The following is a 20,273-nucleotide window of genomic DNA, read 5'->3' on the forward strand; positions in this document are numbered from 1 at the left end:
ATGGTGTTAAGTGGTGGCAGGGGGAGGAGGAATTTATTAGAGAGAAAATATTTTACCACTTCCATTGATCTTAACCGATTTTGGCCGTGACTTCTCAGCAGAAAAAGTATAGAAATCTAAGATTATCGAAGAATTTGAGAAATAATAAGCCTATAACACACCTCAGATATTGTTCTGCCGTTTGTGCATATTATATTTGCATGAAATATCTTGATTTTTAATCCTATTAAGGTCAAAATCCGACGTGAAAAAATGAGTTCATTTTATTTATATAGAGATTACTAGCAGGATCCGTTAAGCGGCGTTGGCCAGTGGAAGCCTGCCCCCCCCCCCCACCACCACCTTGGAAAAAAAGTAAACTACGGTTATTGTTCACTGCCATCCTTGAACAATTGCGGACACAGTTGCTGTAGCTGAAATAAATATGGCTTTCACTGGCGATTAGTGATGGTTTGAGGCAATAACATACAGATACTGTCTGAATTTAAAAAAAGCAATTAATGGCATGTGTAAGTCAGTATGAATTAATAAAATTATGAAAACTGGTTCATTAGAATAATTATGGAAAGTAAAAACAGAAGTTAGGGATTTTTTCCCTTCTTTTCAACTCTTCCACTAATAGTATTAAAGTAAATTCCAGTTTTATATTGTCTTTTTTTTTAACATAAAACAAAACAATTATAATCCCCTTTTTGGAGGGAAGAGGATGGAAAAATAATTAAATTTAATCTTGATAATCGTAGTCAGCATACCCACCTGCAAATGTTTAAAAAAAAAAAAAGGGGGGGGTGAGGGGCAGTGTCCATAGGAGAGAAGTAGATTTGATTATCGCGCATGCGCACAAACCTGGCAGCCACTGAATTACAGTGTATAATACAGGTCTTTTTTATCTCTAAAAGTACTTTCCTCAGTACAAATTTTAATGAGAGTTTCTTAATCAGCATAGTTGAAAACCCATATACGCTGTCATTCTAAAGAAAATTGCGGAGGGGACCTAATGTACAAATTTACTCCCACCCTATCTCCACAAAACAGAAAAAAAAAATTAACGCGTGCACAATCTCGAGAATCAGTCCGGAAAAGAAATTAAAATAAAATAGTCCACCAAATTCAATTCCCTATGTAATGAAATTCACATTCAAACTAGGTAATTCAAACATATGTAATCAGTGGGGGGGGAAAAAAAAACTTGGTAATTTTGCTTAAAAGCAGACTAAGTTTCAAACATGCCGGCAAGTTTATCAATTGAGGTATGAAAGTACAAAATGGATACAACACTTCCGCTAATCTTTAAAACTGCTTCCTTATATATTTGGGCTGATGAAGATATTTGTTGCTGATATGATTTTTTCAAACATTTTTTTCTTTTGTTTTTTTGCAACTATAGTTAGTTTTATATATATATATATATATATATATATATATATATATATATATATATATGTGTGCATAAATCAAATGTACTTCATTTAAAAAAAATGTTATTTAAACCTGCACAATCTATGACGATCATCGTCAATATAAAAATAGATGTTTCAAGCAATATCATTTACTGGATTCATACTTATTATGTTGTTTGAATGTAAAGTTTTTTTTAACAGATATGTGTAATAGTCACATTTTAAAACTGTTAAACTATTTTCTGTTGTACATTCATATTTATGAAACTGCTAAAACTGTAAAAAATGTGACATGTTCATTGTTTTCATGTTTCTGTAAGTATATGTTTAAAATATCTGACAAAATATATAAAATATTTTTTTTTTTTACATGGAGTTCACCACTTATCAAGGCCCAATGGCCACTCAGGGATTCAAAGGGATAGTGTAGCAATAGTATTGGAGAATTGGTAAGGTGTCATTACTTTGGGGGGGGGGGGGTTATCAGGAATTTGTTTGTGTTGGACTTGAAGACATCCAGGTTGAAGTCGGGAGGGAAACATGCAAGCGGAACAGAGTTTTACAGGCGTGCAGTTCTAAGAAAGAAGCTTTGTTCATGGTATCTACGTTTTGATTTAGGTACAGATAGGGAGTGGGGAAAATTATTGATGCTGGTTTCAGCTAGTCGGGTGTTTTTTTTGAGAAAGATTGGCGAGGGGGGGGCCATAGAATGGAGCTCAGACGAGCACCTGCCATGGAAATAACGATAGAACAATGACAGGCTCGCTACGTCTCTTCTGTGGGAAAGAGGTTGCAGGGTAGAGAAAAGGGCATCCCCCACCAAGCCACGGAGTTTATTTTGTACTCCGTCAAGGCAGGATAGGCTGTTTTTTGCAGCCCCCGCCCAGATGTGGCAGCAATACTCCATCTTTGGACGTACTTGGCTCTTATATAGATAGAGAATTGCAACATTAGTGAGATATCTTCTAGAGCGGTAGAAGGATCCCACCATTTTCCCAGCGACCTTGGCCACAGACTTGATGTATGTGTTCCATTTAAGATCAGGTTTAAAGGTCAAACCCAGGAGCTTATCAAATCCTGGGGCCTCCCTTAGAGGAGAGCCATCTATTTCAATTGATGCCAGATGGGGATCAGAGCGTTTATGATGTAGAGATAGGAGCTTGGTCTTAGATAATATAAACATAGTTATTAGAAACAGTATGCGATTTTAAAATGAAAAATCAATTGATAAAAAGGTTTATGTATTTTTATGTATTTTTATTTCAAGGGTGGTGTGTAAGTTTTTTTGTTTTTTTTACACAGTGATCACCAGTTATCAAGGCCCGGAAGCCACTCAGGGATAAGGGTTATTGCAAGTACATTACGTTAGTGTGGAGATTTGATGAAGTGTTTACTTAAGGGGGCGGTTCATTAGGAATTTGTTAACATTGGACTTGAAGACATCCAAGTTGTAGTCCGGTGGGAAGCAGGCAGACGGAACAGAGTTCCACAGGCGTGCAGTTCTAAGAAAGAAGCTTTGTTCATGGAATCCGCGTTTTGATTTAGGCACAGATATAAAGTGGGGGAAATTTTTCACAGTGGATTCAGCTAGACGGGTGTTTTTCGTGAAAGATTGGCGAGGGGGGACCAGAGATTGGAGTTCAGACGAGCACCTGCCATGGAAATAACGATAAAAAAAGGATAGGCTCGCAACGTCTCTTCTGTGGGAGAGAGGTTGCAGGATAGAGAAAAGGGCATCCCCCACTAAGCCACGAAGTCTATTTTGTACTCTGTCAAGGCACGATAGGCTGTTTTTAGCAGCTCCTGCCCAGATATGGCAACAGTATTCCATCCTTGGACGTACTTGGCTTTTATATAGATAGAGAATTGCATCAGTAGTGAGATATCTTCTGGAGCGGCAGAAGGATCCCACCATCTTTCCAGCGACCTTGGCAACAGACTTGATGTACGTGTTCCATTTCAGATCAGGAGTAAAGGTCAAACCCAGAAGCTTGTCAAAACACGGGGCCTCACCCAGACGAGAGCCATCCATCACAATTGATGCCAGATGGGGATCAGAGCGTTGATGATGTAAGGATAGGAGTTTGGTTTTGGATGCATTAAAGGTAACCAGCCACATCTTCCCCCACTGAACCATGCGCTCGAGATTAGAGGAGAGAGAATCAGAGAGAACTTTGTCATTTACAGCCTTTGACGTGTTGCCGTAGATGGTCGTGTTATCAGCATAGATGTCAACGAATGATTTAAGTATGTGTTTAGGGAGGTCATTGATGTAGATCAGGAAGAGAGTTGGGCCTAGGATTGACCCCTAAGGGACTCCAGCATTTATATAGCAGGCCTCCGATTTTTGTCCATCTACCACTACTCTTATGAGCCTATCAGAGAGAAATGATTTAATGATTGAGAAAACATTTCCAGTTATACCGTAGCTGGAAATCTTGTGAAGTAGACCCTTATGCCATACCTTGTCAAAGGCCTTTGATATGTCAAGAGCAATTGTCCTAGAAAGGAAGCCTTTGTCAAGAGATTCACTAATCCTGTGGGATATAACCGTCAGCACATCTGCGGTAGATCTTGCAGAGCGGAAACCATATTGTGTGTCACTAAGAAGGTTATTCCTGCTGAGGTGGTTGACTATTTCTCTATTTAATATGGATTCCAGCAACTTACTCATAACACACAGGAGACTTATTGGTCTGTACTGAGAGGGAGATGACTTATCACCTGAATTCTTAAATACAGGGCAAACTGATGAGGTCTTCCAGGGAGTCGGAAAGCACTTCTCCTTAAGGCAGCGCTTAAACAGTTTCGTAAGTACATTAAAAAAAATGTAACTATGTTTGAGCGAGCAAGAGAGGGGAGAAATGTTTGTAATTTCTAAAAAGAAAAGTAAAAAGCGAGCGAGCAAGACAAAGAAAGAGACTTGGGAAGAATATATACAGAGAGAGAGAGAGAAGAAATACAAAATTAAAAATAAAATTTAAGAAAAATAACGCAGCAATTTACTAAGAGGACAAAAGTAGGTATCATTGTGACGCCATGTTTGAATGGTACATTAGCATTCATTTAGTATGCAGATACTATTAATTTGGAATATAGGAATGGTTAGAGCTCAACCAATATGAAGGCGGAATTAGTCTGGGGAGAGTTGAATATTTTTGAATTGGAAAAGCAAAAGATTATGTTATGTGTAGGAGTTTGTGATCCAGTTGCGAAGAGTGAAACCCCATATATGTTGAAAATGCAAAACTCCTCCCAGTGATGACTGGGGGCAGTAGGAGTACCTGATATTTAGAGGGAAAAATAGGAATTACTTCCTCTAAAGATGTTTGCGATTGTGATGACATCACTCCTATGTAGGATTTTATTATAACGATTAAATGTGTCTAAATGGTGTTTTAAAGTTACATAAGATAGTGGCTTATAGTCTAGATATAATAAATTTGTATGTGACATCTGTTGTTGTAAACCTATGGTATTTTGGTCCAGAGGGGAATTTCTGCAATGAAAATATTATATATAGAGATGTATAATTAACGGTTCCCATATGGTGTTAAATTCAATACTAGGTCTACTTAGTAACTGATCAGAAGAAGGTTGGAGGTTACATCGACTGAAATGTGAAAATGATGCTCAAGATGAGAACAGTAATCCAAATAATATGAATAACCAATCCTCATCCCAAAAATAATGAAAAATAAAATTTTTCATTATTTCTGTTTTTTAATATAGGGGGAATTAATAGGGGTAATTCTGGGCAAAAACCAAATTTTTACCAAACTTTTTTATAATTATGTTTAGCAGAGATGTGAGTAGGCAATAGAAAAAAAGTTGAAACCAAAATGAATTTCTTAATATGTGTCCACCCCGTCGGTGTGTATGTGTTGTGCAAAACAATGTTTTTTTTATTTCTAAACAACACTAATCAGTTTCAACTAAGAAAATCAAAGTTAAAAGAAAGACACTAAATGTGCATATGGAAAGAAGACAAGAAATTATTCTTTGATGAGATAAAAGTTATTTAATTCCCCTACCCACCCCCTCATCATGAATCATTTTAAGTCTTAGATTTCATGGAAAGATTAACATTTTTAGTTTTCAGAGAGAACTGTCATTAATAGGGAAAAGGAAGACAAGGTAAGATGAACAGAAAAGTGAGAAAAAGAAATAAAATCAAACCAAATAGTGATGAAAAAAATAAGGATGTAAGGCTCTAGCTATTTGGCAGAAATCAACTTTTTCTTATTAAAACAAGTCCCTCACTCTATCAGTGGCCAAATCTAAATGAAAATTCTGTGAACCAAGCTTATTTCCTAGAATAGCCCGCCTATGGAACCCTGTTTCACTGTTTCACTGACCTGCTTCGCAGCTGACTACAATATGGTTATCTTCAAGTCCAATGTGAACAAGCTCTTGCTATCCTGCCCTCTTAAATAGTCTAATTCTACTCAATTCCCACCAAAATCTATCCCAGATTTGTTGTCGCACTGACCACCTTACACTCATTAACCCTTATTCTCAAGTGACCTCCGGGCCCTGATAAGTGATGACTCCTCTGTAAAAAAAAAAAAAATATTAAAACAAAAGCATATTTCGACCAAAAAGTGAAAATGCTAATGATTTGTGTTGAAATTTGCTTTTTCTGGATTAAAAAAAAATAAATAAAATAAAATTTTTTTAAATTCTGCTAAAAAGCAGGAAACTTAAAGCTCACTTTAAGATGAAAAAATTGATTTTAAAGGAGAGCGGGTATAATCAGTAAGTCAGGAATACCTGTTCTAAAACATTGATCAATCTGATGTTCCCCACCCTCATCAATATTTTTAGGTATGCTAATGACTCACCTGTTTGATTTTCTCAAAGGTAGAACAGTAAAAATCCACGGACATCGGAATGAGGATGCCATTGGGCATGAGGAAGTCAAGGTTGATCTCACCATTAGCCGAGACACTTGCCGAGACATCCGGCATTTGCACCACCACCATGGTGAAACAGTTTTAATTCCACCACCTACAAAACAGAAAGAAACAATTAACTTTTAAGATTTACAGTTTAGAAATAATTCATGCAATGAACATGTTCCTTTGAATAAAACTCTTAAGAGATTAATTTCAATTAAATAGGACAAAACTTAATTTGGCGTTTCTGAATTTTTGAGATGAGGATTGGTCATTCATTTGAATTCATTGGACTACTGTTCTCATCTTGAGTGTCATTTTCACAACGTTTCGGTTGATGTAATCTCTGACCTTCTTCAGGTGTATCTTGTCGAACTTGGGAGTTTTGACAAAATTTCAAATGGAACCCTTTATTTACTTCATGGGATTAGCACGCTCTTGTTCTGTCAACCATGATTGGATAGAGGTCCTAAGTAATTCACAGTTGTATTTTTCGGTTGCTCACACTGGACCAGACACAGAAGACACTACTCATCAGTATGCTGGGAAACAACCAATTACTAAGTAGACCTAGTATAGAATTTAATACGATATGGGAATTGTTAATTATAAATAATAGATAATATACACAGTAATAAGTAAAAACAATAAACACTAGTGTCTGTAGGTATTTAATTATTATAGTAAAAAAAAATAATTATGACAGCCCCTTTGAGAAACTCGTTTCTAATCGTTGAGCACTTTCAGTTGAATTAAGTCGGTCAATTTAGCTCTTATGCATAGATCATTGTATAACGATTAGATCACTGTCTGACTGACGTAAAGAGCATTTAAAATTAAAATGTTTAAATTCAACGTTATTTCACGCGGTTAATGGTAGTCGAATGGATACGGTCTTTGCTAATCGAGCCAAAGATGTCTCTTGTTGCCGAGTTTGAATCTGTCAATTGGTGTTAATCGTGACACCCTGCACTGAAGATTCCCGAAAGGATGAAACACTAGTGTCTGTAGGTATTTAATTATTATAGTAAAAAAAAAAAAAAATATATATATATATATATATATATATATATATACACACACACACACACACACACACACACACACACACACAGCAATATAGTAATAATAATTAGTAATGGATATTTACAACTAGAAATAAAATAGGTTTAAAGCTCCTAAAATCCGTACAAGATTACTGCAAGGAACCGTGATACAATGGAGAGAGTACTTGGAAAAATCAATTGTAAAAGTGATATTCTTTTGAAGGTTGAAGGTTCAATTCTCTGTGGATGACCGAAAAATACAATTGCGAATTAATTAGGACCTCTAGTCAGTTATGGCTGATGGAACGAGAGCATGCTACTCCTATGAAATAAATAAAAGGTTCCGTTCGAGATTCTGTCCAAATAATAGAGTTTGACAAACATTCCCAAGTTCAACAAGATACACCTGAAGGTGGAGACTACATTGACCGAAACGTTGTGAAAATCACACTTAACATGAGAACAGTAGTCCAATGAACCTGAATAATACAAAACTTTATTATTTATTAAACAGGTTTTTCACATTTTATCAGAAGAGAAAATAAACAGTGAAAGAAAACAAAGATGGTGTCTCCTCAATAGTGTATAAGGTTTTCATGTTTGTACATACGATATTAGCTTTCATATACATTTCTTTTTCTTTTTTGTTTTAATGAGATCGTCCAATCAATAAAGATGGTGAGTGGTTATTAATCTGATGTCACTTAAGTAAAACAAACATTTGATCAATTATTTTGAAATTTTTTAAAAACTTTTATTCCCTCCAAAAAAGGTATATTGTCACTTGAATGTAAAGGGTTACTATTTGGGATCATATCTGAAAAATCATTATGTAAGGAGTTGAGAATCTAGATGTCTGTTCACATTACATTTAAATTTCTGCATCTTAGTACAGTCAGTAGAGGTAGGGAGTACTGGGTCGGGTCTTCAGATTTTGGTGGAGACCCCCTCAGATCAAAATATGCACTAAACCTAGGTAAGAATCGAAAAAATTTTGAAAAAAAAAATCAAAATTCATCTGTTGGCGCCATTTTTTAGAATTTTAGGCTCCGGGGGCCCAAAAACGCCCATTTACCCATCTTTGCAAAAGAAGGGATAAGAAATAGCAGTTGAAACTTAGGTATTTTCACTTTTTTTGACTTGGTCAATGAATTAGGATAGGAATGACACAATGTATAGCTAAATTGAGTTTTATTTTAGCATATAAAAGTCATTTTTTAGTACAAAATCGGGATTTTAGCACAATTTTCACGGTGATTTACACCCTAGATGTCATTCATTTTGCGGAAAGAAATACCCTTAATCGTCCAGTGTTCCAAATCTGGTAAATTTTACATAAGAAAGTTTCTTACAAAGCTTCATACAAAAATTGTAAGTGTTATTTAACTAGTTTCCCAAGGGGCTTGGGGACTAGTACTAGTAGAATCGAATGATTGATAACATTGTAGTGTTATCTGAGAAAGGAGTTGTTTTGTTTATTTGGTCAGTTCAAAATGAGACTCTGAAATGTAGAGTCTCCTTGCTATGTTATTTTTATCATAATCATAGCACACAGTTGAAATCTCCTTCTCCTTGGGTCCATTCATATTTTTATTTGGGTCCATTTTGAATATCCTGACACAGTTATATTTCTCTTTCAGGATTGTATTGAAGAGTCAGCCGGCAGAATGAGTAGTGCTGCAGAGCAGTTCACAACTTTCTCTTTTGGTGATGTTCTTCCTTCAGAATATGAAGTCATTGCTAAAATTCTTGAAGTCGCACCATCTGGACAACCAACTGAAGAGAAAGAGACTAGACTCAGAAAACAAGCTGTGTCAGATTGCGCCAAGGGATTAATGATAACCTGGTCGAAGGCGTTCTCCGCATCTAATGTTCTGTCTGCGAAATCGGTGAAGAAGAAGATTCGCAAATCTTTGCAGTCATACTACAATGCTGTTACAACCAGCAAGAAGAAGAAAAGACGTGCAGAGATGGAGTTTTTAAGAAGGAACATTCCGAACTCTTCAACATCAAAGGCATGGCGGTAGATCCTGAGAAGTTTGCTCCAGCGGAAAAGACATTCTACTATGATCAGTTGAAAATGAATCGAAATTGGGGAATCGACTTGACACAAGTAGACGAGGAGTTTAAAAAAGAGATGGAGGACATGCGACAAAAAGAAGCAGCTGAGGTAGAAATGATGGAGGATGAACTTTCATACATCATGGATGAGGTGGTTGACACACTCAACAGTACTACAGTAAGTAGTGAAAAGAACAGTCAAGAAGGAGTTAGCATGACTCGTTCAGGTCTGGTTCGAGTTCTTGTAGATTGCGCTGACGCTGCGTCACAAACAGACCGGTATCCACAAGAATTCCTCTGCTCACTAATGATGATGCCCTAAAAGCCATCACTTGCATTCCACGAGTTGCAGAGGAAATGGTTGAGTTACCTTTAATCCTGAATGTGAATCAGATGTGTGTGGTGTTGTGGACAGTAAAGGGGGTGCCAACATGGTTTCTGGGGTACTGTACTAAAATCCTAGACAACCAGAAATACGAAATTGAACATTTGGAGCGTGTTTATGAAAGGAAGAACTTAAAATGGAGGTACCGAAACCCAGATGATAAGCAAACTATCGATGCAGATCAAATTGTCGAATGTGAAATCAACGGAGACTGGGATGTTCTTTCGGACCGAAACATGCAATTCACACTGCACAACCACAAAGAGATTGCAGCCAAGTTTGATGGATTATTGTAGTGCTTGTAGTGTATATCTGAGTCACTTTTGTTAAGTCTGTTAAGCACTTGGAAATCATAAAAGGACGGGATTATGTCGATTTCGGCCTATTTTCAGCAATTTTAGGTCCAATTTGGTCAAATTCACCTCTAAAATTGCCCTTAAAGACCCCAAGACCTGTCAATATTCATGGTTCTCTGCCTTATATATGTGTCTGAAGTCATTCATATCCATTGGGAATGAACAAGGATCGATTAAGTGACCGAGAACAGGATTTTGGCAATTTCGTCCTATTTTTGGCAATTTTGGGTCAAAATTTGGTCTATTTCTCTTCAAAAAAGGCCCAAAAGATCTGAGACCTGTATATAATTGTACTCCAATGTCTATTTTAGGTATCTACAGCAATATATACCTTTATAAAGGTGGACGAGGATAATTTATGTGACCCAAGATGGTTTTTGTGATTTTTGCCTGTTTTTCGGCCAATTTATGGCCAATTTTGGCCATTTTTTGACCGAAATTGACCAAGAATACCACAAAACCTGTTTAAATACATGACCCTGTGTCATTTGAAACTATTTATATCCATTAATGGGCATTGGAGATACACAAGAAGCAAAATTATGCCTTGAAATCACTCATATTGACATTTCGGACACATATTTCTTGAAAAACCAGCCCCAGATCTAAAAAATGCCGCCAACAGATGAAAAAAAATTTTTTTTCAAATTTTTTTTCCGATTTTGACCTAGATACACCTTATATTTTGATTTGAGGGGGTCCCCACCAGATTTTGAAGATGTGACCTTTTTTCGACCCAGTACTCCCTACCTCTACAGTCAGGGAAACAGGATACTCGTTGGCTAAAACAGTACAATTTTAAATAAATACATTTAAAAAAGTGGCATTCATTGTTTTTGATTTGAAAGATATTTAGCTGGCAATTATTTTTACACTAGCAAGCCGCCCAGCATTGCCTGGTTGTAAATTAAATACAATATTTTAATTTATGCAGATTTAGTATTTACTATTATAGAGCAAATTCTCTGTTTATTATATTGTACAAAAAAAAAAAAAAAAAAAAAAAAAGAGAGAGAGACAAGTGCCATCAGCTGGAATAAAAACCAAAAAATTCAGCGTGCCAGCCATAGTCATTATTTAGTGCTTCAACCTTCGTCATTAGTGTCTGAGCTATCATCAGATGGATAAAAAAAAGGCTAAAAATTAAGCAACTTCAAGCAAAAAATGTATATGTACACATACTCAGAAGTTAGTTTATTTACTCTTGCCAAGGTCACATGATATTTTTTTTTTTAATTCTGACCTCTTACCAGCTACTTTTAAAGGCTAAAAACAAATCAAAAGTGTTCCCAAGGTCCAAGTACCCTATATATCAAGTATCAAGTCTGTAAGAAGTTCGATAGAAACATTTTGCATAGACAAGATAACTTTTACATGTATATAAAACATGTTCGTGAGCTAGAATGTTTGCATCCTAAATTCTATGCAATTATGCACAATGTAGAAACTATGCATGAAAAGAATTAACTGTAATAGTAAAATGAAATCAATCATCTAATAAGAAACATAAAAAAATGAATAATTAATTAATGAACGTTCATTTTTCAAAGGAATATGCAAATTTGTTAACTTTGATGTAGTCACTTGCATATCCAATTCCAGTAAGTTTGTTTAATAAATTTCAACATCATATCCAATTCCAGTAAGTTTGTTTCAATATCATATCCAATTCCAGTAAGTTTGTTTAATAAATTTCAACATCATATCCAATTCCAGTAAGTTTGTTTAATAAATTTCAACATCATATCCAATTCCAGTAAGTTTGTTTCAATATCATATCCAATTCCAGTAAGTTTGTTTCAACATCATATCCAATTCCAGTAAGTTTGTTTCAACATCATATCCAATTCCAGTAAGTTTGTTTCAACATCATATCCAATTCCAGTAAGTTTGTTTCAATATCATATCCAATTCCAGTAAGTTTGTTTAATAAATTTTCCAATTCCAGTTTGTTTAATAAATTTTCCAATTCCAGTTTGTTTAATAAATTTTCCAATTCCAGTAAGTTTGTTTAATAAATTTTCCAGTTTGTTTAATAAATTTTCCAATTCCAGTAAGTTTGTTTAATAAATTTTAAGCAGAAAAAGTAGGTTTTTAATATAAACTAGCAGGCCAGCCAGTATTGCCCTGTCGTAAGACACACTTAAATATGATATTTTAATTTATGAAGATTATGTATTTATTATAGGGACAATTCTTTATTATTATATTGAACTTAATATATATATTAGTGAGATCAAAACTAAAAAGATATATATATGACTCGGGTGCCATCAGCTAGATTTGAAGCTGAAAACATAACTCTTAACCCCGAGTCCTCATTATATTCATATATACTAGCGGGGGTGGAGTGGGGTGGGGATTGTCCAGCTTTGCCCAGGCATAAAATACGCTTAAATATGATATTTATTTCTCTAGATTTCACATATATTATTATAGAGTTGTGATTTCAAAAGTTATATATATATATATATATATATATATATATATATATATATATATATATATATATATATAAAAGAATTTGGGCGCCATCAGCTAGAATCGAAACCGAAACTAACATTCAAAGCTGGTGACATTACCACTGTACCAACATGACATGCATATAAACCGATTAAAAATTAAATTAAAATGAATGTACAAAATGTTTAACGATTGTTTCAATTTTGACACATTTTTGACCTCTTAAAAACAATTTTAACCAGCTAAAGACACATAAAAGAACGGCCTGCAAAAAATCCAATCATTTGAGGCCCCTAGTGCAGCTCTGCGACTTTTAGTTTCGGAGGAAATAGAGTTTGAAAATATAGAGCCACAAAGAGACCGACAGATATATAACCATTTATATATTAGAAATTATATATATATATATATATATATTTTTTTTTATTTTATTTTTTATTTTATTTTTCCAGAACATGAGAGATTACTATTTTACTATAAAATTGTTATTTTTTCACAATTACCATAAAAACGTGTTAACTGTTCAGATATTTTCTCAAATGTAAAAATAAATTTGTGGGGGATGATCTATTGATTTTAGTTTTACTGGTAGCTTAAAATCAATAAATATTATTTTATCATTACGATCAGCAGTAGAAGATATGATTTAAATAAAATCAAATAAAATGTTAATGAAAAAAATCATTTTTGGCATCGGAAAATAGGCATAAATTTTTCCAATTCCAATATCCCCAAAAGTCCCGATTTTTCCTATTTTCAATTCCAATTAATCATCCCAGCACTATTATTAACCCACAAACTCTAATCCAATAATTGCAATCTGAACAAACCAACAAATTCTCCTGTTCTACACACATTTCCTTATATTGTTTAGATTTATCTGACTAAAGTCGATCTTTAAACATTCATTGTATAATTTTCATATCATTTCTCTCCATGAAACATATGTCTCCAACCCTCACTAGCTAGATTTAACTTCCATACATCCTCAAACTGAACACATACACGTCTGGTAGATTCTTATCTTAGTTGAAAGCAGTAATGCTCTGCTGATTAGTAATGGCAGAAATTCCTCGAACTTACTCCATCCACTCTTGTAATCACGCTAGCACCAACTTCTGTGTCCCAAGCGCAGTAAGGGTTTATTGGTAATCTTCTATATATATATAAAAGCGAAAATGTGTCTATGTATGTATGTATGTATGCATGTTCGTTTTTTGTGTATGTCTGTAAAAGGCTTTTTCGCTGGACTTTTCGGTCGGCTCATTCCTTCTTAAAACTTTTTATACACGTCTAAATGATAATATATATGAGTTACGAACAGGGGTCGCCTGTCTATTTAATTTATTTAATTTGCCCGACTTTGACGTGCTATTTTTTTCCAGATTTTTAGAGCGTCCCGTGTATCTTTTGCTTTTCAGTATAAAACAAGCGAAAACTGGCTTGCAGCCGCGTCACGTTTCAAGGTCAAACATCATGCGACTTAAGTTTCTCGCACTTGTTAATTTCATTTTATAAATGTTAAATTAAGAGCTTTTTCATTCCTCGTCTCTCGTGGCCGAGATGGCTAGGTCCCAGGGTTTTTTTCCATTTCGTTTCCATCTCCACGTCAAAGGTTCAGGGTTCAAGCCTACTTTCCTACTAAAACTTTATTTCTTTTACACCTCCAAACATCCAACCAACTTTTTTTTAAACAGGGTTGTTTTGATCACACACCCCCCACAACACACACCTACAAACACCCGGGCCACGCTGGGTACCCCCTGCTAGTCTATATATATAAAACCGAAAATGTGTGTGTGTGTATGTATGTATGTTCGCTTTTTGTGTATGTCCAAGAAAGGCTTTTTTCCGAGATGCGATCGGTCGACTCACTTCTTAAAACTTTTTATATCACGTCTAAATGATAATATCTACGAGTTAACTGTCTATTTAATTTGCTCGACTTTGAAAAGATAAATATTCAACATTTTTCGATCGCCGCATGTACATTAAGCTTTTTCGTATGATAAAAGCGAAACTAATTCGGGCAGCATTTTTTCCGGTCGCGATCGCCGGAAACGTCCGAAAGCAATCAGCTTTGATCAATGTAGAGTTTCTCCTTATATCAGACAATTGCTATTCAATTTGGACAATCCCCTTTTTATTGGGTGCTGGTTTTCCCCCACAACATCTTGGGGAAACAAAAAAAAAAAAAAAAAAAAAAGTAATCCTGCCCTGCAGTAAATAAAATACTGCCCCGCAGTCAAAGTTGACCTCATTAAGTACGGGCACCTACCAAGTTATAATACTTAAATAAATTCAAACATGTTTCCGTTACTATTTCATGGTGGCCAAGTGGTTAACGACGCACGTTTTTTTTTTCACACTTTAATTTCCAACTTTGACTCAAGGGTTTGGGTTCGATCCTTCATACTTACCTATCAAAACTTTTTTTTTATCCCCCCCCCCTGACACAAACACCCGCGTGCTTTGATTTACCCAAAATCACACACACACCTCCAAACACCCGGGCAACGCCGGGTACCCCCCGCTAGTCTATAATAAAAACCTCACCTGTTTGTTTAAATGCATGTATGTATGTATGTATGTTTGTATGTCTGCCTAAAACTTTCGACAGAGGCGACAAATTTTCACAAGATCGGTATCGTTTTGAAGCTTGACCTTTCGGACAGCAAATATTGAAAAATTGGCTAAAAACATTAATTCCTTCACCCTTAACTGGGCACTTTTCCACAAGAAGGGGTCACTTTTTTCGCCAATATTTTCGAAAGTCATTCCCCTTTTTTCGATTGACTAGCCTTAATTTAAACCTTCGCCACTTTCGGTTTGGCGATGGACGCAACAGCAAAGACATCACATTCTTTTTTTTTATGTTTTTTTTCTTTTGCGGCATGGGTTTGACCTGCCTATTACTACGTTTTGTTTTTTTTTTTAGCTCAACACACACCTTCAAACCCCTGGGCAACGCCAGGCACCCACGCTAGTACTATTATAAGTAGTAATGTATCATAACGTAGACATGCATATGCAAATGCATGTGAAATGACGTCATCAGTAGGGAAAAATAGAGACTTTAAAAAGGAGATCACATTAGAGATGGGAATAACATTCAAGATCACGTTAGAAGCATGAATAACATTCAGGATCATGTTTGAGACATGGGTGATGTCACAGTCATAACAATGAGGAACTAACTGTTGTTGTAAAACAAAGAAAGTAAATTGAAGTTCTTTTCTATTCTTTGCTTTGCAACTGAAAACTACATTACGGTAACAGTTGTATAAATTCTACCCAACCCCATGCCATGTAGGAGCATATAAGTGTGTATTGCTATCCAGTCCTAATGACATACCTAACACATTAAAGATACTTTATGCTAAATGCCATGCAACTTTGGAATTCATTGAATTTATGCTAAATTTGTGGAATTTGGGTAAGTAGTTTTGGAACCTTAAAAAGCACACAAACAGAAAAATAAAAAAAAGAAAGCTAAATTTTTGTAATATTATCTAAAAGTATTTAATAATTTGAATGGCCAACGTGCAAATAGAAAACGTTTACTGTAAGATAATAATACAATACATAGTTACAAGTTGAATAATTGGCTTGTAATGTATATGGGGAAAGGCTCGGTTGTACTCCTGCTTTTGTCATACTCTTCATACTAACATCAATGTTGATATGCTATTCAGGATAATAAAACAGATGGAGTTATTTTCCTTGGACCGAAGAAGAGAGAGTTATCGCCTTTAAGAAAAAAAAGGAGATAAGCCATGACAGTTTTGGGAAGTAAACAAATGTGTCTTCTATCACAGACATTAATCATCACGCATCCATTTGCTCTGTAAGTTGTTGAATAAATCTGTTAAAGATTACACTTCATTTTTAAGTTGGTATTAAACCAATAATATGTATCATTAGACATAATAGATAGTTTAATTGTATAAGTTTCAGTACTTTCTCTAGCATAATACAACTCCGCAATGGCAACTGCATAAGATAGTGTAATTTCAAATTCGTGTGTCAAAAGTTAAAAATAATTTATCTAGATAATGAAAATGAAATCTGACAGATACACAGAAAATAAGATATGTAAAACATATTGACCAAATTTAAAATGTTCTGAAAAATTAAGGAACGCTAAGATAACCAAGGCATTTATATACAAAAAAAATCTTAGGTGTGTAAAGCTAATTAATCAAGGCCAGAAAGTGTGTCACGTTTTCATTTCATGGGAAAGTAAGTTAATAACACCTACATAAGAAATGTTCTTAAATAAAGAAAGTATTGAAAGCAAGTTATTTAGAAAAAAAAATATATATATATATTCTAACAAACAAAAATATCTTTTATCACACAATAAAATGTCAACAATAGTTCAAAACTTTAGAACAACTCTGGTTCAGAAAACACTAAATAAAATGTTCATGCAACTGCAACCTAAACACATCTCCTGAATTTGAAATTATAAATCCAGTTGCAATTCTTGCTCTAGACAATTGATTATTAAATTCTTTGCATGAATCTCTTTCTCATTTGTTTACTTCCATTGCTGAGGCTCCCTTTCTCTGCCTATTATTCCTTTAGCTTCCTCCCCTGTCTATCATCCCTCTGGATCTCCACCTCTACATGTCTACCATCCCGCTGGCCTCTACATGTCTACCATCCCGCTGGCCTCTACATGTCTACCATCCCGCTGGCCTCTACATGTCTACCATCCCGTTGGCCTCTACATGTCTACCATCCCGCTGGCCTCTACATGTCTACCATCCCGCTGGCCTCTACATGTCTACCATCCCGTTGGCCTCTACATGTCTACCATCCCGCTGGCCTCTACATGTCTACCATCCCGTTGGCCTCTACATGTCTACCATCCCGTTGGCCTCTACATGTCTACCATCCCGTTGGCCTCTACATGTCTACCATCCCGCTGGCCTCCACCTCTATATGTCTATTTTCCCTCTGGCTCTCTCTTCATGCCTATTATCTTTTAAAATGTTTCAATGGATGTTCAGTGTGCACATATACAAATTACTAGTAATTACAAAAACCCAAACACTGAGCAATACTTTTGACTTTGCAAATGACTACCGGACTATGAAGATGGCCTAGTGCATTCACTACACCAGCTGCGATTATCCCAATTCAGTCAATCCTGCAACAATGGAATTTTCTCTTCAAAATAAAAACCACAAGACCAATTTATAAACAAATAATAATGTTTATTTTGGGGAGATATTACAAGTGGTACTTGCTCTCCTATGGTAAAATGGCAAACTAGGAGGATGATAGTTTTGCCTTGCCAAACAGACCGAAACACATAGGTTCCACTAACGGCCCTTCAGCCAAGAAGATCCAGCCTGGGTGTAGAGACTGCTCAGCAGCTTTCTGGAAAAAAAAAATCAACTCTAATTTTGACTTAGTCCACTTCTATTAGGCTAGCTATGGCTTCCTTCACTTTCCATTTCTTGGAATCTTTTCACCTGACTGATTTTGGCCTTTTGTTGGTCGTCATTATTTGACCGCACAGAGATTGATCACTCAAAACATCCAAAGAAAACATCTAGACGGTCTCTAATCATGGCGGCTTAACAAAAGTTCAATCCCAATATTACGGTCCCATTCAATGAAATCCTTAATATTTAAACAAAGAAAATATCTTCTGGGTAGTTAAACTCTGAACAGAGATATTTTCAGTTTTCTGCATCTTCCTTCCTTTGGCCGAGTATCTATCAGTGCAACATCTGCCATTTGCATTAGTGCTGGGACGATTAATCGGAATCGGAAAAATCAGAGCTTTTTGGGGTATCGGAATTGGGAAAATTTGAACCTATTTTCCGATGCCAAAACCAATTCCTTAAATTATCTTTTTTATTTGATTTTGGTTGAAGAAACATCTTCCACTGCTGGTAGTAATAATAAAATAAATACTTATTGATTTTAACTTCCAGTAAGACTAAAATCTCTAGATCACCTGCTCACAACTGTGTTTTTACGTTTGAGAAAATATGCACATTTAAGATGCGTTTTTATGGTAATCGGAACAAAATAACATTTTTATAATTAAATATTTAGATGTGTATAAAGAATCGGAATTGGTAATTTAGTACGGAATCAGTAATTGTATCGGAATCGGGAAAAACATTGGAATTGGCTCATCAGTAATTTGCATGCATCAGCTAAATATGCTACACATGTTTACAGGACAAGTAAGTCATCACGGAAGTTTTGGATCTAGTAAGTGTGAATATCGATCGTCAAAATCATAAATATCCACAAAGTATAATTTTTTGTGTGCTTGTATGAATATTAAAAAGAAAAAGTGAAAACATCAATAAAAATAATAATTGAAATATTTAAAAATTTACATCAATCTGAAAACTTCAACTTTCAATGTTTTTTTAACTTGCTGACATATCTGGAAAAATTTGGAAATTGTATCCGTTTATTTATTTATTTATTTATTTATTTGCGCACTATTATCCTCATCTCTTATAGTTGTGGTTTCAAAACGTTTTAGCCAACTATTCCTCTGACCTTCATCAAGTTGTTAACCGCAATGGGATAGGAATGCTGAATCTTTAACTATATTTTCAGTAATTACTGCCTTCCATAGTTGTCATCTCATGTTTTGGGTAAACAAATAGGATAATAGTCGGCAAACAAATAAACTACACAAATTACTTGTCTCAAAAGAATTCCAATAATTGAATGAGAAAAAATGGAAATTCTATTAAATTAAATTAACTTCAACTCAAGATTACTAAAATTCATACCGACATAATGATAAAATGTGTTGATTCACAATCAATGCTAAGCAACAGTCTACTAGAAATTTAAGGTTCAATCTAAAGTATTAAAGTTAATAATTAAGAATTATATAAATTAATCCTTCTACCAACTCATAACTGATAGGATGAGAACAATCTACCAGTGTGGATTGAATAATGAATTCACTTTGAAAATATTTACACCCAAAAGACACAAATATTTAATAATTCCTGAAGATTACAGGATTTTATTTTTCAAATATTGTCTATTAATGAAGTTGCGAGACAACTTCACGTGTGCTTGCTTTTATAGCCACAATTTAACTCTTGGCAATTACACATTGATTTATGATTTATATGCTGTTAATTGAATATTTCTTGAGTTAAAAAAAAATGCAATCGTATAAACTGAAACAATTTTTTTATTATTTCGAACTTTATTAATATTCACTCTCTTCTACCATTAACTTGTATACAAGGCTGATACTCCCCCTTGGCGTCGTCACTTAATTTATCCAAATTCTGGTTGATAGCTTTTTATAAATTTAAGTTTGAAAAAGAAAAAAGGGAAAATAACAAAAGGGAAAAGGAGAATGAAGAAAAGGAGAATGAAGAAAAAAAGGGAAAAAGAAAAGGGGGAAAAAGAAAAGGGGGAAAAAGGAGAATGAAGAAAGGGAGAATAAAGAAAGGGAAAAAGGCGAAAAAAGAAAAAAAAGGAAAAAGCGAAAAAAGAAAAAAAAGGAAAGAAAAAACGAAAAGAAAAAAAAGGAAAACAGAAAAAAAAGGAAAACAGAAAAAAAAGGAAAAAAGAAAAAAAAGAAAAAAAGGGAAAAAGAAAAAAGGGAAAAAGAAAAAAAGGGAAAAAGAAAAAAAGGGAAAAAGAAAAAAAGG

The 20,273-nt window shown here is 34.8% G+C and overlaps 1 protein-coding gene across 2 annotated transcripts in view; it reads right to left on the bottom strand.

The window, feature by feature from the left end:
* LOC145268053 (phosphatidylinositol 4,5-bisphosphate 3-kinase catalytic subunit beta isoform-like) overlaps nt 1-20,273 on the bottom strand; it is a 420,372-nt gene that overhangs the window by 354,966 nt on the left and 45,133 nt on the right. For both annotated transcript variants that reach the window (XM_080123347.1, XM_080123348.1), the window contains exon 2: nt 6,245-6,410. In XM_080123347.1, coding sequence (XP_079979473.1) covers nt 6,245-6,385 — 141 coding nt within the window. In that variant the 5' untranslated portion in view covers nt 6,386-6,410. The remainder of the gene's footprint in view (nt 1-6,244; nt 6,411-20,273) is intronic.

The sequence above is a fragment of the Euprymna scolopes genome, chromosome 4, assembly GCF_053919585.1.
Source record: "Euprymna scolopes isolate OS-2025 chromosome 4, ASM5391958v1, whole genome shotgun sequence".
In the NCBI taxonomy this organism is placed as follows: Eukaryota; Metazoa; Mollusca; class Cephalopoda; order Sepiida; family Sepiolidae; genus Euprymna; species Euprymna scolopes.